This window comes from Diadema setosum, chromosome 20, assembly GCF_964275005.1.
Source record: "Diadema setosum chromosome 20, eeDiaSeto1, whole genome shotgun sequence".
NCBI classification, from domain to species: domain Eukaryota; kingdom Metazoa; phylum Echinodermata; class Echinoidea; order Diadematoida; family Diadematidae; genus Diadema; species Diadema setosum.
The window spans coordinates 17204717-17230202 of NC_092704.1; the positions used below are offsets into that span (position 1 = coordinate 17204717).

At 37.4% G+C, this 25486-nt stretch overlaps 1 protein-coding gene across 1 annotated transcript in view; it reads left to right on the forward strand.

The window, feature by feature from the left end:
- Positions 1-25486, forward strand: part of LOC140243920 (unconventional myosin-Id-like) — an 87116-nt gene that overhangs the window by 51379 nt on the left and 10251 nt on the right. Inside the window, exons 8-17 of the mRNA XM_072323591.1 lie at positions 590-732; positions 2526-2751; positions 4047-4177; positions 7329-7458; positions 8025-8102; positions 10252-10418; positions 11189-11396; positions 14706-14929; positions 15749-15893; positions 24947-25048. Of these exons, the coding sequence (XP_072179692.1) occupies positions 590-732; positions 2526-2751; positions 4047-4177; positions 7329-7458; positions 8025-8102; positions 10252-10418; positions 11189-11396; positions 14706-14929; positions 15749-15893; positions 24947-25048 (1554 nt within the window). The remainder of the gene's footprint in view (positions 1-589; positions 733-2525; positions 2752-4046; positions 4178-7328; positions 7459-8024; positions 8103-10251; positions 10419-11188; positions 11397-14705; positions 14930-15748; positions 15894-24946; positions 25049-25486) is intronic.

The following is a 25486-nucleotide window of genomic DNA, read 5'->3' on the forward strand; positions in this document are numbered from 1 at the left end:
GCCTTTATGACCCCTAAATTAAACTGTTTTTTTTTTTTTTTTTTTTACTTCATTATAAACACACCATGCAAGTTTGGTGAAAATTAAATCATCCATTCTCAAGTTATTGAGAGATGAATCTTATCTAATGTATTTTATGACCCTTATGACCTTTGGCCTCATGACCTCCAGATTAAAGTGTCTCTTTGTTACTTCATTATACACACACCCTGCAAGTTTGGTGAAAATCTGATTTTCCATTCTTGAGTTATTTGGAGATTAAAGCTTATTTTATGTCCTTGGGCCTACTGATCTCTATGACCTTTGACCTCATGACCCCCAAATGTAATTGTTTCTTTCTTACCTCATTGTAAACACATCCTGCAGGTTTGGTGACAATTTGTTCATTCTCAGGTTATATGTATACAAACGGACAGACAGTCAGACAAAAAGACCGACGGACAGACAAAAACACTGACAAACATACAGAACCGGAAACATAAGCTCTGCCGAAAGTAGGTTTTACCCTAATGGCAAAGGTAAATATGAGACTGGGTGCAAATCCATCTTACCCCTGCAAACACCATCTTATGCTCCTCTGTAAACCCAGGCCATATATGAGCGACTCTTCACTTGGATTGTTGGCAAGATCAACAGTGCCATCGAGGTCAAGGGAACCGTAATGGAACATGGGAAGGAAACAGTCATTGGTGTGCTTGACATATATGGCTTTGAAATCTTTGATGACAATAGGTAAGGAAACCTTTACCATGCCAATTTTCATTGTCGTAAAGCAATTCACTAGAAGAATGTGTTGGAGGACAAATGCAAGGGGTTTAATTTTTTTATCCTCCACATGCTGATAGAGCAAGCAATTTACTTTTCTTTTTTTTTTCTCTTTTTTTTTTTGTGCCTGTGCAGTCATCCAGTCTAAAAACATTGGAAGAAAGCTTTTGAAAACAAGACAGTATGATTCACTAGCCCATCTTCTTTGGATAGACGTGATGAAAGTCAGATTTCATAGCAAATTCAAAGATTTTCCTGTTATTGCTTCCTTAGTATTTCAAAGAAATCGATTTTGCTTGACACAAGGATACTGTATGACAGAATATTAGACAGAATTAAGAAAGTAGTCACTTGGAGTTGCATATGACTTCATTCAGGTGACTGCTCTGATTTCATGCAACTTATACATTTGTTGCAGTGGTCATTCACATCAAAGGTCAGTTTTTTGAATAAAGGTGTGCATAATACCATCATGTGTGAGTAATGGAGCAGTGTGGACTATACTTTTTCCTTCACACAAGCTAATAACTCTGTTGAGCTAAATTGTTTGCAGAGACTAATCATGTAATGCACAGTTTCAGATCTTTAGGTCATTCAGAGCACAAAAGGGTGTTATTTACACTGAAGCAAAATGTACTCAGAGAGATACATTAAGTGTAGTTTACACCTTCATTAAAGATACTGATACTAGCATAATCATACATCATTCTAATGCACTCACAACTATGCACCATCTGCAAAGTAATCCAGTAGTGCATTTGTAGCAATATAGATGTGAGATCTGTGTCATCTGTAGGTGCTTTATGTACCAGGCTGACAATAGATTAAGATCACTTGTTGGGAATTATCACCTGCGAAAAGACAACTTGAGTTTACAGTGGAATAAACTTTTACTACAAGATCTTGACTTCCGAATAAGATGTGGAGGGGGGATACCCCTCCCACAGTAGGGACTTTTTGTAAAACACAGTACAATGAAAGCATTTTCACGCATCTGTTAATCTCACATATAGCTTGCATTTTATGTGACTATCAACCTGTGTTCCCGACTGGATTTGTGTGTACATTAAGCTTCCGTCACTGTTTTGTGAGCAAAAGTCTTGCATTTAACAGTAATATACAGCTGTAGCTACTGGTCATTTGAAAGAAAAACAATTTTAGATTTGTCATACAATTTACATCAAAGCAAAGCTTGGGAGTTTCTGTACAATTTTGCTTTAATACTATATGTCCAGCTTAACAGAAATCTATAGAAGTTACCCTGTACATAGATTGGAAAACCAGAATGTCATGTCAACCATGACTACGTTGGTCTCTCAGAATAATGTGGCACACGGGGTTTTCACCATGGCGCGTAAAGAGTTAAAATAGTGTTCACTGGAAGTGTTTCTGGAAGGCGTACATCATTTCACCCATGTTCCTGATTATCAGGTGGCCTTTTATGTGGTGAATAGGCCTACTGTACTCAGAATGGTTTCAATAATTGATTGAATTTAGATTTTGTAGTATTTGGAAATTATTGTTGCACTACACATAAACAATATTTTATATACTTAATTCATCCTCTAATCCTTCCACTCTCTGTGTGTCTGATTTATTTATTCATCTACTTTACCATCTACTTCTATTCATTTGCACGTTGATTCAAGAATAATTGATGCATTCACACTTATTCATGTAGAAGTTTTTTTCCTTTCCATAGCTCTGCATTAATTTCTATAAAAATAAATAATATCAACACCAGTTAATACCATTTCCAGTTTTGAACAGTTCTGCATCAACTACTGCAATGAAAAGCTGCAGCAGCTGTTCATTGAGCTGGTGCTGAAACAGGAGCAGGAGGAATATGAGCGGGAAGGCATAGAGTGGACCAATATTGAGTACTTCAACAACTGCATCATCTGTGACCTTGTCGAGGAGCAGCACAAAGGTGTCATTGCCATCTTGGATGAGGCCTGCCTAAACGTGGGCAAGATCACGGACAAGGTGACTTACAGTAGGGACCGATGGGGCATTTTATCCTAGTCTTTCTTCCATCACCCACTCTCATTCAAATTTGCACCAAGCACATCTTGAAATACAAACAATCACTGGCCCATGTATGAGTGAATTGCACTGTTTCAAAATAACTGACTTTTGATGCTCTCAGGTTTATGGTTCTCTGAAAACCAAATCTACAATACTATATCTGCAATGTAATTTTTGATCTGTTTAGCATGAAACCAGTAGCAGGAGGTTAGTGTTACTGCAGATTAATCATACTGATGGGTTTGTATGTGTTTGGATATGTGTGTTGAAGCTCATAGATTATGGTTTGTTCCTTGAAAATCAGAGGGAGACAGGTGTAGATCCTAGTAATAACTAAGCATATATCATTTATAAGATGCTGTCATTATACTCAAGCTTCCACTTAAAATGGCGGTCTCTTGCACTTTGTTTGTAATGATTTGATTTATTTGTCAACAATTTTCCAATAGATCTTGTGTTACTACAATTCACACAATACTATATGATTGGTTTATATACACTGTACATGTTCATACATATATTTGATTTTGTTCAGTGTATAGTATGATTATTTTTGGAAAAAAATTGTGTGCTATATAATATCTGTTTTGTGAAAAATGCAGAAATCAAATCAATTCAAATCATATTTAAAGGATACCAATACTCGGAGTATTATGTTTGCTATATTTGTAGAATATACTTGAGACATGCCCTCTGCAAAGTATTAGAATTTTTTTTCTCATTCCAATTTGGATTTATAATTTGAGTTTAAATGTAAATTTTAAAGAATGTACATAAACAAATATGATTTGAAATGGACTCGTTGATCACCCAATTCTTTCATTTGTTTACCAAATATGCCCTGAATGATAGTGACATGCAATGTGTGCGCACGATCAGCTTACTGATCGACATGGAATCTCAATATTATTTGTAAAGACGCTCACGAATAGTTAGAATACGCGCACATCAGTACCAGCACTTATTGAGCAGAACTTAACTGTACCAAGCACAAGTGCCAAATTATTAAAGTGATATGATCTGATTTATCAAAATATGTATACTTTCAGGGGCTATCACAGGTGAATTGTATCTGTTTTGTGTATTCTACCTGTAAACAAACTCCATTTCCAGGGTATTAGTACACTTTCACTGATGTTCTCAACTACATGTTCAATTGTACAGATACTACTTTAACTTTTTAACCTTAAAATGGCTTTATGCATTTATATATGAAAATTTTCATGGTGTTTTTCTCTTTAAAAACTAACTAGATCTTTCTAGATGCAATGAATAAGAAGCTTGCCTCTCATCCTCACTACACCAGTCGGGCCCTGAAGCCTGCTGAGAAGAGCTTGGAGCATGGCAAACACTTCATGATAAAGCACTATGCCGGTGATGTCATGTAAGTCGCATCTCAGAAGAAATGTGACTCATCAATTATGAGTCCCTGCTTTTGCATTCACAAAGAGACAAAGTCATCTGACAGAAATCTATAATTGACCCTGTCTAGCAGATATTTCCTCTTCTCAGTGGTAGTCCTCTATGTAGTTGATGGTGCAGACTATGAATAATCATGAAGAATTCTCTATCTCTTCTAAAAGTTAGATATTTGATCCATGTCTTTGTTCAATATGATCAACTCCATTAAAGGAGGAATTTACCCCAAAATACATCAAGAATTAATCCACATGGTACAGTACTTAACTCATTGATTGCAAACACACCAGTAGCTTTGTACATCAGAAATAAATGAGCAATCATGCAGAGCTCCAGTGTGTCACTGAACTGTGCTTGTAGTACCGGAGCATATGCTTGCATAGTCTACATTTAGAACTGTTTTATATCTTTTCTGTTGTAATAGCATGATAGGCAGTGTGGTATATTTGACCAAATGTGCAAAATGTGAGTGAAAGACTTGCAAATATAGAAATATACAAAGTAGCAAATCACATACGTACCACTCAAACACCCCTCCAAATGCATTTACTATACAATGTACAGTCAGTGTGAAATGGGTCTGATCGCTGCTAGGCTAACACAAAAACAGCCATTATGTAGACACATGCTAATGAAACATCTACACACAAATAACTTATGACGTAATAATAAGAAGAAATTATGACTTTCTGTGTATTAATTTAAAACTTTGTAACTGCCAGCACTGCAAGCTATTACCCAAACACCACTGGCCTTTTCTTTAGGATCTGGGCCCTGTTTTATGAAGAGTTAAAATCGATTATAAAGTTGATTTCAACTGTAAGTCTATGGCAGACTGTGTGGTAAGGAAATTTAAAATCGATTTTATCTTTTGATAAAACGGGGCCCTGGTATCATAAAAAAACACATCTGACTGGTACAATTGTACTCTACAATTGTACCAGAGATTTTGTTAGAGCTACAACTTGAAAAAACAGAAACATTCACAGAATGAAACTTGCCTTGTTTGCAGCGTGAAACTGAACTATTGCCATTGGCATTCAATGTAATTGTGCAGACAAAAACTTTCATGAGCATTTTATTTTCACAAGTCTTGACTCATAAAATTTTCAAAGTTTCATGCATGCGAACATTTTCTGGTTTTACAGTTATGCTTTCATACACTTGGCATTTCCCCTTGTTTTCTATGGCACACCAGGAACACACAGCTCATCCACAACCACTTGCAGGACTTCTGTCATGCGAGTGCAACTTTTTTTTTTGTCACAAGAGTAATTAAACTGTTCGCAGCAGAATTATTTATGGCTGAACAGTTACATAATTGTGATAAGGTGCCATCACTGTTATTCAGTGAACAGCCAAACAATTTGTCCTCAACACTTCCCTACATCTTGCACATGAGAAGTACCCCATATTCCCTGGGACAGAGATTAGGAGAATTAAAGGCAAAGTGATAATACTGCAATGCCTGCCAGCAGTCATTCCTCCGTCACACCTATATAGTATGTATATATTATATTAACAAGAGAAGGAGAGTGTGGTATTACAAAGGCAATGTAAACATCTGTTTTATTAGGGGAAGTAATATAATGGTGGAAAAAAGATTTGAACAAAACAGAAGAAACTGAGATTTGAAGAGGCGCAATACAAGAAATAGGGTCTAAAATATCAAAGAGGAAAACATGCCACCAAAGTGGTATTTCTCAGTGATAATTATGATAACCATTGCATTTTAAGCTCCTTCTTATGGCCCTGTCACACCTTTCTGGGCAAGCTACGCAGGCTTGTCGTGAGTAAGGATTTTCCAGCACGCGGGAGAATTTGTTTTCAGTTCTGTTTTCAGTTATGAGCGGCATACAGGGACTACGAAGTACATGTACCTGCATGGGAGTTGCCTGCGAGGTACTGCCGCTAATGGCCTTCTACTGGTGTTCTGCGTGTACCTCTGCGGGCAACCCTCAACGACTCACCCGGAACAAGTTTTGAGCATGCTCAAGGCCTTGTCACAGTATGTCTGGGGAAACCTTGCGGGTTGACTTGCAGGGGGAAATTTTTGCTACCCGGACCTCCCTGCCGTTGGCCCGCACCTGACAGTACCTAGCACGTATCTTGCCCAGAGTTGCCCTGAAGGACACACCCAAGTCCGATTCACCTGCAGTCAAGTTTAGAGCATGACCAAAACTTTTTCCCGGTGAGTCACGGGAATTGCCAGCAGAACACCAGTAGGAGGCCTGTAGCTGCCGCAAGTCACAGGCAGTTGACCCGCTTGGAGTACGTAAGTTGCCATGGATTTACGTTTATGCGCCGGAAGCATGTGTCATCGTGGCATTCTACGAGCATAATACGGGCGTTTTACTGGCAATGAGTGGTGTCAATATTGTCAGTATCCGTGTAGCTGGTCAGTTCTGCGGGCGTGGAGCAAGCTATATGAGGAAACTGCGTGCATGCTGAGAGTTAGTTACTGCCTTTCTGCTGATTAGTTGAGAGTAGGCTGCGGCCAAGATATGACATTCCTTGGGACTTCTGCCATATCAAATTCCTTCAGAGGGACTCCTTCACCAAGTTGTCAGCCCTCACTTGCCACCCATGCGCCTGATACGCAGATCACACGGAATACACGTAAGTAGAACATAAGAAGCACGGGTCCAGCAGGTAAGATGCATGCAAAACTCGCCCAAATCCTTGTCTGCCTGCAAAATTTTGCCTGCATGCTGGAAAATCACTACACGCAACAAGCCCGCGTAGCTTGGCCGGAAAGGTGTGACAGCTCCTAAATTTGGCTGCGGTTAAATCGGATTTGCGTGTGCAACTCCGGGCAACTATAGGTGAGATACGTGCCAGGTACTGTCATGTGCGAGTCATCTGCGGGGACCTTCCAGTAGCAAAAATTGTTCTTCACAAGTTGCATGCAAGGCTTGCCCAGAAAGTTGTGACAGGGCCTTTAAAACACCATTGACAAATTTTCACCAAACTTGGTAGGTAGCATCCCCATGGTCATAGGATCTTGATTTGTTCAATATTCTTTTGCATACCTAATGGACCATATTCGTCCATGTATTGAAGGCAATCAAAGTGATCTTCTGATGTGTTTTACATGTATGTATGTGTACATGTAGGTATGAAGTGGATGGATTTATGGATAAGAACAAGGACACTCTCTTCCAGGACTTCAAGCGACTCCTCTACTCCAGCCAAAACCCTAGCATCTCTCACATGTGGCCTGAAGGGCAACAGAAAGTGACAGCTGTAAGTAGACACAGGGTCGCAGTAATGTGATAGACAACTATCTTTGATCTTATGGTAGCTACATGACACATCAAGAATGTAATATGGCCCAGGTGTTTCATTCACCTACTTGCAAATTGGTTTGAACTCTCACTGCCAGATTTGTGTGTATGTTTTGCACATAGCCATATTTGGACAGTACTTCCACTTTTACAATCATGAATGAATGAATGAATGAATGAAAATGGTTTCAATAGAGAAGTGAAATGTCAGCTTTAACCAGAACTGTAATAAATATTACTTACTCTTGATTTCGTAATTCTAAACTTACTTAGTTAGGTGGAAGAAGGATAGCTCTTTTAAAAATTACCAAAGTTCAGATATTGACCTTTTTTACCCATCATATGTACATATTCTTCATGGCCTACTAAAAAATCTACCTGTGTGACTGCAAGTTTTGTGATGCATGGTCGCTAGTATATTTTGCAGTTTGTTATCGAGTCAGTGCCACTTTAAAGAGATACTGTATTTACTGATGGTGGAAGCAGATGCCTACAACATGTCAGTGAAACTTAATTTCCATCCAGGTAACCAAACGACCACCCACTGCTGGAACAGTCTTCAAGAATTCCATGATTGAGCTGGTCAAGAATCTTGCCTCAAAAGTGAGACCTGAAGTTATATATTGTACACTAATCACACTTATGAATTAAACACAAATTGTAGAAACAAAGAAATACATGGCATAACATTAGTTCAGTAGATTTCTGGATGTACATGTATCAAGTCAAGCTTGAAATTTGAGTACCAGTATTATATTTTGAAGGAGCATATGCCATAGATTTAATCAAACTTGATCAAAAGCACACTGTGATGTGATAGTTCATTGATGAAACTTTTAGGCAATTACCTCACATGGACATGTCAAAATAAAATAACAAGCAAAATATAAAAAGCAAAAAATAGAAAAAACCTAGCTGATTTCAAGGACAAGTTACATTAGTCTTTCTTACATCTTTCATAAGACCACTTATATTCCACACAACCACAAACAAATCTCTTGCATTTTGATTATACCTGATCATTTCACTTTGTTTAACTGTTCAAATGTTCTCTCTGTAATTCAGCAGTAATTAAAAAAAAAAACTCAGGATTCTTTTGTTCATACATTTGAGCTAAGTTACAAGTCAGACTCTTTCATATTCTGTGTCCTGTATTTTTTTTTTTCATTTGAATGATTTTCTGTAAGTTCACTGTTATGTGTTTGTAGGTATTTCTTATCTTCCTTCACATTGCTGTTTCATGTTATCATCTTGCCTTTGTTGTGATAAGTTTGGTTGTACAGGAGTGAAATAGTGAAGGAAGATCTATGGACCCCTTTTAGGTTACAAATGCAGGCAAACCAGCGTGTTATACCTAAAATTGGTAGTACTCCTTTCTTGTATGATTTGAAGGTATTGTAACTTCAAATCTATTGCATCTACTATCAAATACTGTAAACACTTGTGTGTATGGCGCATCTTATTTGTCCTGAAAATATTGAAAATTGGGCGTGCACCTTACTCATGAATGCAAGAAACTATGTCCATTTTTATGCCTCCGCCACAAAGTGGTGCCGGAGGCATTATGTTTTGGGGTTGTCCGTCCGTCCGTCCGTCCGTACGTCAGACGTACGGACGTCCGTCCGCATTCGTTTACGCGATAACTTAAGTAATATTGACTGGAATTTTACCAAACTTGGTCCAAGTATAAAGTATGATGGGGCGATTACTTGATTAGATTTTGGGTGAAATCGGCCAAAGGTCAAAGGTCAAGGTCAAATCATGAAATTGTATTTGTTTGCGCGATAACTCAAGACTGGATGAAGCAGCTTTCACCAAACTTGGTCCAAGGATGATGTATGATGGGGCAATTAGTTGAGTAGATTTAAGTGACATTGGCAAGAGGTCAAAGGTCAAAAGGTCAAGGTCAAATGCTAAAAATGTTGCTATTTCCCCCATATCTATGCAATGCCCGAAGGTATTTTCTTGAAACTTAATGTAGACATGTACTACTGTGTAAAGATTCTCCAGAGAGAGTTTCATGTCATAAGGTCAAAGGTCAAAAGGTCAAAGGTTAGGTGAAAATGTTACAATTTCACTTTTCTTGCAAATGGTTCAATGTATTTTCATGGACCTTGGTACATACGCATGTACTGACTGGCAGGGATTATCTAGGGAACTTAGGGGTCATGGGTCAATAGTCAGGGGGTCAAAGGTCAAGGTCAACTCCTCAAAATTTTACTATTTCCCTCATATACTAGTATATTATGCAATGCTTGCATTATTAGTTTTAAAACTTAATATATACATGTATTACCTAATGGAGATTCTCTGGGAAATTTCCAGCCAGAAGGTCAAAGGTTAAGGGTCAAAGGCCAGGTTTAAATGCAAAAAAAAAAAAAATATTTTGTACTGTACTTACACTCTTTCTTCATACCTTGATAATTACTCAATGCATAAACTTATAAAAGGGACGGTCAGAAGTCAAGTAAAAATCCTCAATTCCCCAAATATGTGTACCTGCACTCTTAGACAATTATAACAAACCCAGTTCGAGGAAAGTGAACATTCAAGATATTTCTGACAAACCTGTCATTTCAATATTTTGCCATACATTGTGAAGACATTGTACTATACACCTATTGGGAGAATCATGCATTATGGCGGAGGCATCAGTCGCCATAGCGACATTTCTAGTTTTTTTCTGGCCCAATGTCCACACAGTCAAGGTGTGCCTTACACAGGAGTGTAACAGTAAATTGTTCTCTTCTAGGAACCTTTTTATGTCCGGTGCATCAAACCAAATGAAGAGAAATCTCCAGTGCTCTTTGATGACACCAGGTGCCTGCACCAAGTCAGATACCTGGGACTACTAGAAAATGTGAGAGTGAGAAGAGCAGGGTTTGCTTCTAGACAGCTCTACAAACGATTCTTGCTGAGGCATGTATATATATATATATTTTTTTTTTTCTGTTCTGTGACTCAGATTTGTAGCAGAAAATTCACATAATACATCTTATCTCAAGTTAGCATTTTAAAAGTTGTCTTTGATACAAAGAGTATGCTGCTTTTATAATGAGTTTTGCAAGTGGGAATACAGTATATAGTCTGTGGGCCATTTTATATGTCTTTTTAATGTTCATGGCCTCAAAGACTTTTGTTACAGATATCTAATATGTTCCATAGTGAAGGCCAAGGTTGACAATAATGGGCATAAAACACTGCTTCATGTTCCTGGATGTCTGCATAACCTTAACCAATTTACTAGGTCATCTCACAGTGTAGTATGTGTTATTGTGGTCCTTCATAAAATGTGATTATTTCTTGCCTGAACCATGAAAAGACAATTATCATATTAACCAGGACTATCTTTTGTGTCATCATGAGAACCTTCTCCTTGGTCACCCAAAATGGTGCCCATCATATTTCAGATCTAGTGAATGCATCATGAAGTAGGTTGGTTTGAAGGAAATAGAGATAATTTACAGATAAGTTAGCAGATCAGATCCTTGAGTAAGACAAAAAGTCAAATTTAATGTCAAATTCACCAAACTTAGTTTCAGTTGTCAGTATCAAACTTACAACTTCCTACAATAGAGTAAAAATTACCAATCTCTTTCCATTCTTTGCATGAACCTGATAAATAAGCATATACACTACACAGTCCATTTCAATTTTCAGTTTAAAACTGTGATAACATGATTGTGCAGATACAAGATGCTTTCTGGCTACACCTGGCCCAATTTCCGTGGTGGGAATGACAAGCAAGGAGTCCAAACTCTGATTGAGGAACTCTCTCTGGGGCACGACGTCAGATATGGCAAGACAAAGATTTTCATCCGCACACCACGAACCATTGTGCAACTAGAGGAGGCTAGGACCAGACTACTACCTGCCCTGGCTACTTTCCTCCAAAAGGTATCAAATTAACATCCATTTTGAAGTGTAATCAAATCATCAACTTCTGTTTCTCCCGCTCCAAATGTACATACACAACAAAAACTGCACACCAGGTAGTCCAAACACCTGTTCTACCATGCATGTTATGCCTGAGACAAAGGCATGTAAATTTTGTACCTGTACAAGGAAGGTGTGTACCTGGTACCAAGGTATGTCCTGTGAAAGAATGACGAGAACAAAGGTTTGAATGCGTTTTAGGTTACCCCTGTGGTACTAAACAATTCTATCTTCAGGAAAGTATCTCTTGTATTTTTTTTAAGAGGGGTCAATTTTGGGTCAACTATGGCCAAAGTGTGACATTCTTTGATTAAATTGTTTATTTCACAAGTTTGACCAATTATATTAAAAAATGGGTTCCTATGTCCTTGACATCAATTTCATTAATTCATGAATACCTGAATTATTCAAAGGTCAATGCACTTAATGTCAAATTACTAATGTCTTTAATAGCATTGCTATGAAAGCTAGTTTCTGCAAAATGTCATTTGAAACCCAGCCATTGGCTTAACTTGCCAAAAACAAAGTTATTGTCCGAAGCTCAACTGACAGTCTTACCCTTGAAATTCAGGGTTTTTTTTTTCCAAAAGCCATTCTTACTATACATGTAGGTCTTCATTTGCAAAAGAATGCAATTTGCATTTATACCAGATCAACCTATACACTCTGTATGTCTAAACTCAGACTTATTGTTTAGAATATTAAAGACAGTAGTATTCTCTTTCATTGATATCTTGCAGGTCACAATTTTATATATTTAGGCACTGCAAGTAATTCACACCCAATTCCTCTTCAAAACCTTTTTTATGCCTCCGCCATGAAGTGTCCGTCCGTCCGTAATGAATTTTGTGGACAGCGTAACTAAAAACTTTGAGGTATCCTGATGAGATTTGGTATGTATATGCATGAGTGGATGAAGTTGTGCCTATCCACTTTTGGGTGCACATGCTCCAGGTCAAAGGTCAAGGTCAAATGCTGAAAATTTCAGTATTTTCCCCATATCTATGCTATGCCTGAACATATTTTCTTGAAAGTTAGTGTGTACATGTATTACCTGAGAAAGATTCTTTAGACAAAGTTTTGGGATATGAGGTCAAAGGTCATGTGAAAGTGCTAGAATTTCACTTTTTTCTCCATATCTTAGAAATGGTCCAATTAAAGGTATCCTCATTGAACTTAGAGCATGTGCATGTACTGCCTGACAATGATTCTCTTGGGAATAATAGGGTCACGGGGTCAAAGGTCAAGGGTTAAAAGGTCATGAGTTAAAAGTTCCAGGTGAACTCCCTAAGATTCACTATTTCCCTCATATCTATGCAATGCCTGGAGGTATTTTCTTGAAACTTTGTATATACATGTATTACCAAATAGAAATTCTCTTGGAAAGTTTTTGGCTAAAAAGTCAAAGGTCAAAAGGTTAAAGGTCAAGTGAAAGGCTACATTTCACTTCTTCCTCCATATCTCGGAAGTGGCTCAAGGTATCATGAAACTTCGTACATATCTATGCATGTACTGCCTGTCATTGATTCCCTGGGTAATTTTAGAGTCATGGGGTCAAAGTTCAAGGGTCAAAGGCCAGGTTAGAATGCTAAAATTTTACTGTTTACTAATGAAATTACACTTTTACTCCATACTTTGGAAATTAGTCAACGCATATAAAACAATCATCAAATCATCAAATCATCAAATCCCGTAATGCCTGCTCTCTTAAACAATATAGCCATTGATCCAACTGAACCTACATGTACATGTACTTCAAGGAAAGTGAACAATCACCACAGTTATGACAAATACATCATTTTATTTTTTTTTGGCCAGTTATGTGAAACTGTCATCACACATTGTCAAGATGTACTACAGACTTATTGGGAGAACTATGCATCATGGCGGAGGCATACCAGTTGCCATAGTGACATTTCTAGTTGTAAATATTAGATTATTGTTATCTGCAACAAAACACTCAAAATTTTCACCCGACCAACCTAAAATTTATGGCAGCCCATAAATCCGTCCAGTGTCACAGCCCTGACAGTCTCCCATCTACAAGTAAATCTTACACTGCAATTTATTTGTCCATAGCTGCAATGAATGCAACTAGCTGTCAGGATGCACATCATAGTCTCATTCCAAAATAACATTAATATTCTTTACTGTGAAATATCATTTTAGTATTTACATTGTTTGTTACAATTATAATATAAGGATTTAGCTTTCTTAACAAAAGTGCAATTATTGTCTCAGTCACAATGCTAATTTGGCTCAGGTGAGCTAATGCAATATCATTGAAACATCATCTGGCATGTGTTGTCCACTATGCATGAAGGGCCCCAAAGCCCTAAAATTAGGGAATTTTGAAAAATCTTCTCCAGAACCAGATGTAATAGGGCTAAGTTAGTGCTATGAGTAAGTACATTTGTGACTGTAGTTTCAATTTTGTTCATGGAGGATCCAAAAGTGCCCCTGCCCCCCACTGTATGCCCTCCTGGAGGCTTCCCAAAGCCACCCAAGTTTGCTATGTTCTTGGTTTATCTGCAAGAATGCACATAAAGTGAACTCGCTATATTGTTGCAACATATTGCAGTGTTATTGACAAATGATAAGATAGGAATATAGCTGTAGTGATGTGTGTTGCATTGAAAGAAATGTGATATTGTGTAACTGTACCAGCTGTTATCAGTTAAATACTCAATAATGTTGTTTTAATCTATACCGAGCAGCATTATTTATATTAATTTAAAAAACTGTAATGATCAACAGAATGTCATGCCACACAATTTCATGAGTGAAATATATTTGATGTAGCTAGTTGCAATTTTTAAAAAAAAGAAAAGAAAAGAAGAATACTACAAAGTGGTTGGAGAGAAAAACCCCAGCTGATTCCATAAAAGTCATCAAAAGCATTGAAGTTGGCAGTCTTCAAAATCAATCTTCCAAAATGCAGATCTTTATTATTACCAGGACTTCAAACTATTGCCTGATACATATATAGTACCAGTATAAAGCACCATATAAATGATATTATTATTATCATTATTATTATTATTATTATTATTATTATTATTATTATTATTATTATTATTATTATTATTATTATTATTATTATTATTATTATTATTATTATTATTATTATTATTATTATTATTATTATTATTATTATTATTATTATTATTATTATTATTATTATTATTATTATTGTTATAGTACAAGATGTATGTGTATATGCTGTAAAGGCATATAATTGCTTTTGTACTTCTATCTGATGTGGTGCAGCTATGGAGGGGCACACTAGCAAGATGGCGGGTCAAGAAGATGAAAGCCATCTATCTGATCATGGCAGCTTACAAACGGTATGTCAAGCGCTCCTACATGAACCAGGTCCAGTCCACCTTTGGGCGAGTGAAGCAGATGAGGGACTATGGTCGCAACTTGCAGTGGCCAGAGCCACACCAATGGAATGTGCCAGTAGCCAGACTGCTTGAGAAAACACATCGGAGGTGGGGGCAATTTTTTTATATCTTGTAGGCATGTGCACTGAAATGTATGTGGTACTACACTATGAATTTATGGAAAACATTTTGATAAATACAAATTACAAACAATACCAGGCAGTAGACTGGCAATTTTCTTTAGCACAAATTGATAGAATAAAAATCATGGTTTTCTTTGCAATGCTAAAACATTAGCATTGGCTACTTTGCAACGCATGTGAAAATATGAGACTGGAAAGCAGCACACAGTGAAATGTGGGCACATGCTAGTGATAATGCATTTGGGCATACAATTCCATCATAATCATTTAACTTATGAACATTCAACATTTAAACAAATGGCTAACTTTATGCATTTGCAATGGTCTCAAACCATTATGGCTACCGTGGCACACTACTAAACTTTATGGAATCTTTAAATACAATCTGAAAAATGTAATCTTGACTTAATACAAACATCAGAGCATTATGTCGAATACATTATTGATTAAAGCAAACACTATAATAATGGTGTCTACAAAAACAAAATAAATATCTCAGGGTTTAACATTAGCAGTGGACCAGGGCCCTAAAAATAGGTGTTAGGCCACCAAATTTATCTTTTGGTGGCCAAATGGGCCAACAGAGATACAAAGCGGAAGTTTACTTTTGCTTTTATATCGGGCTACTCCATACCATTTTTGGCCAAAAAAGAAAAAAAAAATACTGGCCCAAACAGACCACCAGTCAAATAGTTACTGCAGAGCCCTAGAGCTGATGTGCATATATCATTAAATTGAAAAATTTCAGAGCTTCTGTTTCATGAAACACTGTTTATGCCCATAGATGGGTGGCAGCCAAAATCCTGAAGAATGTACCGAGAGAGGACTGGCCAGAGGTACGTCTAAAGTCAGCTGCCCAGGGAGCCCTTAATGGTCGACGTCCAAACTGGGGTCACAGACGCAAGTGGAAAGGAGACTACTTGGCTGACGTGAGTACAACATATTCTCATAAGCCTACTCAGCCACTGTCTTGGATGAGCATTTTAGATTTCTTTCATTTTATGAACCATTTACTTTTTTATCAGGCATATTCCTTGTTGTACATTGCACATACATCTTCATGTAGTTGTTATTACATTTATTATGTTTGGTATGTCTTTATCTTTCTTTATATAACAAGATTCTCCATGTAAAGGCACATAATTCAGACTTTAAAAGAAGACTGTCGTGACATTTTTATGCCTCCGCCACGAAGTGGTGCCGGAGGCATTATGTTTTCGGGTTGTCCGTCCGTCCGTCCGTCCGTCCTTCCGTCCGTCCGTAATGAATTTTGTGGACAAGGTAACTATCAAAACCTGTTGAGGTATCCTAATGAAACTTGGCATGTATGTGTATTAGGGGGTGAAGTTGTGCCTATCAACTTTTGGGTGCACATGCTCAAGGTCAAAGGTCAAAAGGTCAAGGTCAAATACATAAAATTTCACTTTTTCCACCATATCTACTGAATGCCTGAAGATATTTTCTTGAAACTTAGTGTATACATGTATTACCCAATTAAGATTCTCTGGTGAAAGTTTGGGTCATGAGGTCAAAGGTCAAAGGTCAAAAGGTCAGGGTCAAATACATGAAATTTCACTATTTCGTCGCCATATCTATTGAATGCCTGAAGATATTTTCTTGAAACTTAGTGTATACATGTATTACCCAATTAAGATTCTCTGGTGAAAGTTTGGGTCATGAGGTCAAAGGTCAAAGGTCAAAAGGTCAAGTAAAAATATCAAAACTTCTTTTTTTTCTCCGTGCCTTGGAAAATTGTTCAAGGTATCTTCATGGAACATAGTATATACATGTACTGACTGGAAGTGATTATCTAGAGAATGTAGGGTTCATGGGGTCAAAGGTCAGGGGTCAAAGGTCAAGTGCAACACTTCAAAATTTTACTATTTCCCTCATATTTATGCAATGCCAGCATGGGTTATTATTTTTTTACACTTGGTGTATGCATGTGTAACCTAATAGAAATTCTCTGGAAAGTTTTTTTTTTCTTCTTTTTTTGCCTCAAAGGTCAAAAGGTCAAAGATCAAGTGAAAGTGCTGAACTAACTTTTTCCTCCGTATCTCTCGAAGTGGCTCAAGTTATCTTGAAACTTAGTACATATCGTCGGTTGAGAATGATAAGGGCGTTAAGTTGTCACAAAACCCATAGTGTTCAAGATAACTTAACACCCTTCTCATTCTCAACAGACGATATTATGCATGTTCTACCTGAAAGTGATTATCTTATGAATTTTAGGGTCAAGGGCCAGATGAAAATGGTAACAATTTACTATTCAATTCAGAAATTGCACTTTTTCTCCACACCTGTACCTTGAAAATTACTCAATGCCTAAATGTATGAATGGGTCAAAGTCAAGTTAAAGTCCTTAAATCCCTAGATACATGCTCTCCTATTCATCCAATTAAACCTAGGTCAAGGAAGGTGAACATTCAAGACATTTGTGACAAACTTGTCATTTCAATATTTTGCCAATTTTGTGAAAATGTAATCACACATTGTCCACATGTACTATCTAGACCTATTGGGAAAATCATGCATTATGGCGGAGGCATACCAGTCGCCAAAGCGACATTTCTAGTCTAATTGTCTTATAATTCTTATATACATTTGTTACTACCTACTACTGGAAAGAGAGGATTTAAAACCCAGGATCCTGTAATGATTTTTTGAAAAAATTGAAAACGAGCAAGCCATGGAATGATCCACAGAAATTGGTGTACGTCACAGGAGCACAACTGCGACTTTTGCAAGACAAAGTACACAAGTCAATTTACTGATGAAATCTCACATGAAGTACTGCAAAAGTTGTTATTTAGTCAAATTGCAATATGGATCTGAAATAAACATGTCAAACAATATTTATTAATTTTCAAAAGGAATCTCTTCAAAAGCTTTTTATTCAGATAAAATGTGTTGGGGAAATTCTAGATATGCAAAATGAAATTGGCATCGTTATCCATACATGCTGACCGTAGAAAACTGTGTGTAAGTACACTATTTGCATTGAGTGATACTTGGTTACATATCGACAGTTTTCTAGACCTCACGTAGCTGAGTGCTGAGTGAATCTTAAAATCTAAATCCAAATAGACTGTCTTCAATGGCACACATGATTTATGCCTAGTTAGAAGAAAACAGCACCCAGCGCACATAGCAAGAACGAGTAATGTGGCAGTCCTTGTAGGACTAGTAAAACACAGTGACAGCGATTGCTTGCTAACCACCACAATGCATTAGTAGTTTACAGGGCCTACGCTACCCGACAGGGAGTGTAACTGACCAGGCACCCACACCATTCTGTTCCTGAGGCCTAGCAGAATTGGATATCCTCGACATAGAGTATACAACATTTTTAACATTGGAAGACTTCATGGGTAGGCCCTACATTCTGATTTCTCAATGTTGGAATTTCAACTCGATATACAGACGATGCTAATTAGTAATTGATGCGTACACTCACTCGCCGTCGACAGCTGTATGTGCACAGTGCAAAAAAAGGCACAGCGTAACGTTAGCTACATACCCCTGCTGCCAGAACTAGTGGAAAAATGTCCAGAAGAAAGTCCAGACTCTAAGGTCTAGATCTAGACCCTTGTCCTGCAGGCTCTGTTGTTCCTGTGCTGAAAATTTGTAGGTAAGGTATCTGGTTTTAGGATTTTCGATGTTTTTAACCAAGATATATCTCTTGGTGGTCTTATTCACACCAAGGACTAGATCTAGTTTTAGTAGGGGTTATCTCGAAGTGTGGCCTGACCAGGCAGATGCCACTAGTATTGTACAGTGCTGCTGCTTCGCGATCCCAGCGCTGGCGCTGTAGTGTAGGTATAGTGCTAGCGTACTTCCGTATCCATGTCGATATCTCAACATTCACTCTACCAAATTGCACCAAAATCACAGGAAATACTTTATGACTCATATCCAGTTGCTCACATAAATTTGAACCAAATCGCATATTGGGAAGCGTGAGTGTAGATGTCGACTTTCATGTCATCACTCAAAATAATTTGCTCTAGCATGAGCAATCGCGCTGTACACTGCCTGATGCGCACACACAAACTGAAGTTAGCCATCTAGTATCATGAGACAAATCTTTCAAGTACCATGGTAATTGGGAGCAAAATATCAATGTACACATGATTTGCGGCAAGTTGAATGAAAAATATAGTTCCAAAATCACACAACTTGCCCAATCATTGCACATTCAGTTTTAGCTCCTGTGTATAGTTTCCCCGTTTGCACAGTTTTAGATGGCTAACTTCAGTTCTAGATTGTGCAGGCAGCATTCGCCACGATCTCTCGCAAAGAGTGAGTGTGTTTTGAGCGACGACTTGAATGTCGGCGTCGATATTGATACTTCCTGATAACTGATATCATTCAAATATAAGTGAGTACTTGGAAATAATTAAGCTATGAAGTATATCAGTTTCTTGGTTTCACTTCTCAGATATTTTCTTTGAAACAAGTTTCAACAGTCTTTCCCTTTGCTTTGCCTGTTCGTTCAAGTTCCTTGATCCTTTCACAACAAGTCATCATGTTTCATGTCCATTGTAGTCTACTTTTAAAAAAATGTTTTATATACACATAAAAGAACAACAAAACTTCATGCTGATTTAAAAAATGATGCTTGTGTTTAGCAGTGTAAACTGGTACAAAGATTCTTATTTAGAGCATATGTGCACCACATCAAATTTGTTTGACATGAACATAATAGAGATGACAGTGAAGGAAAGAATTCAAGGATAGAAGCAACAGGAGGGGAATTAGAAGGCTTGGAAATTAAATGAAATAAGGTATTGCAGAAGAATTAATGCAGAACAAAGAGGAGACAGGAGACAAGAAGAAGAATATGAGAGAAGGAGAATAAATATCTAGTATAGATTATTGATTGGAGTTAGTAATGGGGGAGAAAGCATGCCTAGATTTAATGAATATGAATGGGAATGAGAAGGAAAATTAGAAAAAGAATAAGAAAAGGAGGAGGGGAAAGTTATCAGATGTAAATTATAATGATGTTAATATGGAGACATATTTAATTCATAGCTTCTTTTGTGCTTTTTCCAAGTGTAATAACTTCATTTTTCATTAATGTTATTATGTAAGCATTATCCAAGTATGCAAAAAAAAAAAAGTGGGAGCCCACGCCCCTTCAGAAGGCTTCAAAATTTATTTTCCACCATTTGGATCTTACTTGCAATACATAGAAAGAGTCTCCCAAAAACTTACCTGGTTGAGGTGATTTGCCAAGATGATGATGAGTGATTTTAGAGTGTTTTGAGATCAAAAGTGTAGAATTAGTATTCATGGCACACAACTTTTATTCATTAATGAGAAGGGCCCTCCCCATTCAGCATTGTGGGGAGGTAGAATGTTATGTGATGATTAATGTGCTCTTGTCATCATAATCTGCTTGCAATTCTCTCTAGAACGGAAGATTGATGGATAATGCTGTGGCCTAATTTGTCGATTATTTTTATTCACTTATTAAAAATTACATAGCAACCATGATCGGGTAAGCGCCAAGATTGTGGACTTCTTGTGAACCTTTAATTGCTAATAGTTCACATTTTTGTTGTCACACAACAGAAATTGTGTTTTTAGAGCTGCATTATTTCACTAATTTCTTATGCATACATGTACATTTTGACAGTTCTGCAGGCATACAAACAGGCACTTGAAACAGTAGTTTGCATTTGATGGACAAGTCCTCTGCTGTCAGTTACTGAATTTCCTGCAGACCATGCTAGCATTTGAATTCTTCAAGTGCTGTATATGTCAGCTCAAGTTGATGTAGTCTGGTCATGTGACTGATTTAGATTATGACTCTAACTGTGGCTGCTTCCTGTTTGTAATAGGGGCCTACAGTGTTTCTTACCTGCAATGTATGTTGGTGGCATGGGCTGTGGTGGCACCATGGCTTTGGCGTAAGAGGCAGCTTCGGTTGATCTGGCATTTGATTGACTTGTGTCAGGCATGGTTGTTGCGGTTGAATTCTCAGTTCTTGAATTCTTGGAAAGTGGTCCAGAGGGGCATTTCATGAAGCTTTTTGAAGCGTCATGAGCAGTCCTGCAAGCTATCCTGCAAGCTTGCAACAATCTTGCATAGTCTTGCAAGCATACGTGACTGTACATCCCAAAACCAACAAAAAGTTGCAAGCCTTGATTTTGCGTGACAACTCAAAATAGGTGAAACTTGTCAACCTAATCAATGTTGAGTTTTTCATATTTTTTAAGAGAGCAATTTTTCTTCTACATTACTGTAAAGTTCGGGATCATAAAACAAATGGGGAATGATGTCTGTAGCAGATTCTCTAGAACACCTTCTTTGTAAAATTGTGTAGATACGTATTCAAAAGAGGCCCCTTTTCACTTCTTAATAATCCTTAACACACTCTTTGCTTTCAACTCTTAACAACTTTTTAAAGGATGGTGATCCTGCTTTAAAAGTTTGTAGTAGTCATAGAGAGAATGTTTTAATAGAGTATGTACAATTTTGGCGTAATCTGATAATTCTTTCATTGTTGTTACTGTGGTGTTTTGGTTTTGGGTCGTTGTTTTTTTTGTTTTTTTTTTTGGTCTCATCACTGCACAGCTAGGACGACGTGTAAGATTAAGCACTTGAATAGACTTTTGTACTTCGGGGCCTCTTTTCTCAGTATATACACTTCCAGAGTGTGTGCCTTCTTTCCAACATTAAGATAAGTGAGGAGAGTCCATTTGAGTTGAGTAACATATTATTATAAAGCTTAAACTGTGCTCTTTCAGAATCTGTCCTTCATAAAAAATCCATTCCTGCTGACTTTTTGTTAGTTTTGTGATGCAGGGTCACATATGTGACCCGCTATAACAAAAGGATCTGAAAGTCGCGGGAGGTCGATTTTCTTAAAGTGACGTGACATTATTTCCTTTTAATTTATTTCCACTTTAATTTCACATGTAACATGACTAATAAAAGTACTCTGTCGTGGAGATATCGATGATTTTAAGAGAGCATGTCGCATGGTCTAGGAAAACAGTGTTTTGAGAAAACCGCCTGCAAAGGTTTCTTTCCAACGCAATTGTGCTCAAGGTGAAGTAACACAGTTTTCACCTCCTAATAATAGAAGGTACGCTCTTAGCAACCTCTGCGATGTTCATTCAAGCTTAGTGCCAGTGGTCTATGCACCACCAATCAGTTACCAGGATGCCACGCACTGACCAATGAAGCCACTCCCTTGTTGCTAGGGGCGGAGTCTATCCGCGGCACTAAATCCAAATCTTCAGACACGTTGCTGTTCCGTTGAAAGGTCGTGAGAATCATGGCCCAGAAAAACACTGATTTCTTGCTTTTCCTTTGATCAAATAGCTTTGAAATTTCAGCAGATGATAGACAAAACATTAGGCTTCAAAATTATGCCAAAAACAAAAATGTGATGGTTTTGACCGATTTTGATCATCTGACTTCAAACTCGATTTTCTCAGCTCAGCCATCAGTGACTTTAGGATCCCTTTCACATGGCGGGTCACATATGGTATAAGTGCACAGTTAGAGTGCAAACAAGTAGCATAGTTTAAAATTTGTCTTCACCAGCTTATCAAGATAACTTCAAGTTGAGGAAGGGAGGTTTCAGGTAACACCATGGGGTAATACCATGTCCTTGAAAGGACCATTGTCTCCCCCTGCATAGCTGAAGCGAGACACAGGCGTCACTTCTCTGTTGTTGGCATCGGCATCATCAACAGTTTTGTGTAGGGGCCTACTCTTTTTAACTTTCCAAGTTCACTCATTCATTCAAGCTTGTGGCACAGTGTGCCTGGTTGATTACTGTTTGCTGACTGTTGGAGGCTCTTGGAGAAGTTTAGAGGAATGGGTAAAGAGAGGACTTCAGGAAGAGTGGAAGAGGGAAGTGACATAGGGAAAGTGCATGCAATGTAAGATTTTTAGAATGTAAATGACATGCTTTCTACAAGCTTGAATTTCTGTAAGGGTGGTTTTCAATTAAACCAATCCACGAATTGTTACCATAACTTGTGCTGAGTTAGTCGTGATGTGAATTTATTTTGCTCTCTTGTTATGTAAAAAGCATACATACATGAGCTTCACAGGTTTTTGATTCTTATTTTCTTTTTTTTTAAGCAAGTGAATAGACAGTTGATGACATGAAAGCATTAAATGAATGCATGCCACCATAACTTGACAGGCTGTGGATCAAACTGTAGGTCTTTTGAGACTTTCATCAGAAGAGTATCTCATTGTCCATGTGTAAAGGTTTTGAAGTGTACGATCAGTTGTCTGTTCGAAGTGACAATGCTTGAGGGTAAAAGCTTCATATTTACATTTCACTATAGAAAACCAGTGATTTCTGGTATTGTAAAAGTCAGTGTAGTTATTGATGAAATAAATCCTTGTATTGTTATCAATATGTTCTGAGTTACTCCTGATGGGAATATATATCACCCTCCCATTACGTAAAAAAATTCAAATTTTTGAGCACTCGCTTGTCTGGGTTTTAAACTTCTATTTTTCATGATTTAACCCTAAAAGGGCCGGGGGGCGGAATCCGCCACCCCTCGACGTTTCGCGCTATAATTCTGTAGCGCGAGAAGGCCTCGTCGCGAAGCTTCTTGACTTTGTTTGTTCAAGTCTCGCGCAACTTTTTAGACCAAATTTGCAACGTCCGCGCATACTTTTGTGAAGCCACGCCCATTTTTGTAACGGAATGTCGCCCCAAAACGGGCACAATTTTGTGTACATTTCCTTTGGAAAACAGTGCTCTGTCATGAAAGTCATAAAAAACCTGATTATTTTTACAATTAATCACTTTCATCAATTAATTTCATGCTAATTATGGTAGAAAAGTGGTCAGTGACAATTTCCAATAAAAAACAAAGAAAAAACAAAAGTCGAAAAACAGAGAAATACATAAGAAATTCTGAAAACAATAAAATACTTAAGAATTGAATGAGTTTTGAAAGTTTTTTGATGTACAATTGTTGAATATGCTAAAACAGATTTACAAATCAAAAATTAGACTCTCAATGCTTTTAATTAGGCTAAAATATGATATTGAGCTTAATTTGCATAATTAATCAATTAAAATTAGAAATTGATTGTTTTAATCTTATGACACAATCTTGTAGATTATGACGTGGGTCTCACGCATGCAAAATTTCATCGCGATCGCACCACTGATGGGGGGGGGGCGAAATCCGCCCCCCTCGGTTTTAGCATAGCCAAAAAAGCCCGGCCCTTTTAAGGTTAAGCAAGTGAGTAAAAGTTGATAATATGAAAGCATCAAATTAATGCACACCACCATAACTTCACAGGCTATGAATCGAACTGTAGATACGGCTGTATTTCGAGATTTTCATTATAAGAGTATCTCACTGTTTATGCACATATCTGGGCATATTATAGGGCCTACAATCAGCTCGCTGTTCTAAATGATAAGGCTTGAGGGCAACATTTCTTTTTGTAATATCACTGTTGAAGAAGTGTGATAAGTCAGTACATTTATCAACGAAACCAATCCACTGATTGTTCACATGAAATGTGCTGAGTTAGTCCTGATGTGAATTCTTGCTTTCCTGTCATGTGAAATCGTATGCATATTCTTGTGTTTTTCCTGACTTGAGCAAGTGAACTGAGGTACAGGACATGAAAGAGGAAACATGGATAGGGTGTAGCATAGTCCAAACCCCAAAGTTGTAAACATCCCCCTTCAAAAAATCCTGGGTATGCCCAGGAATACTTTAGGAGTATTATAGGATTAAGTGTTTAAAAGCAACGTGATTGTTTTGATGTGCAATGCATCACTCTGAATTATCAAGAAGAGCAACCATTGCTGCTCCCTGTCTTTAACATGGCCTCTTGAAGAAATAACACAGAAGACAACAAATTAAAGAAGTGCTTCCAAGTGACATAAGTTTTGAGAAACAATCTCTTCTGTACCAATGCATTTGTACTTTTTATGAGATCTAAAAATATTGTAATATTCCCCATGTTTTAGATGGACGAGAATTTTCAATCACCGGTCTATGTGTCAATGTGTGGTCAGCTGAAGGTCAAGGACAAGTTCAGTGAAGTGCTGTTCTCCTCAATGATCTTGAAGGTGAGTATATCACTCAGAGCTTAAAGGGGAAATCCAGTTCAAATATAAGTTAGACTGATAAGAAAGAGTAAAATATTATGAGTTCAACGGTATAATTTTGATCAAAATCAGATGAAAAATAAGGAAGTTATGACATTTTGAAGTTTCACTATTTTAGGGGAAACGGTTCTTGAACAGTCAGTATGAATATGCAAATGGCAAATTGAGCATGTCATCCCCTCACAACTTTCCATATAGTTTGTACATTAAGTTTTGAAATTTCAAGTTTTTCATTCAGACGCAATTATGCCCGGGGCTCAAATCGTTGTATATCTAACTGATCACTATTCTGAAGTTTATTCAACCCAGAACAACATCATATTTCAGACTTCAATGACAGAAACATTGAATTTTTGTCATTTTTTTTGTACACGACCAGTGGAAAATTGTGAGGTTATG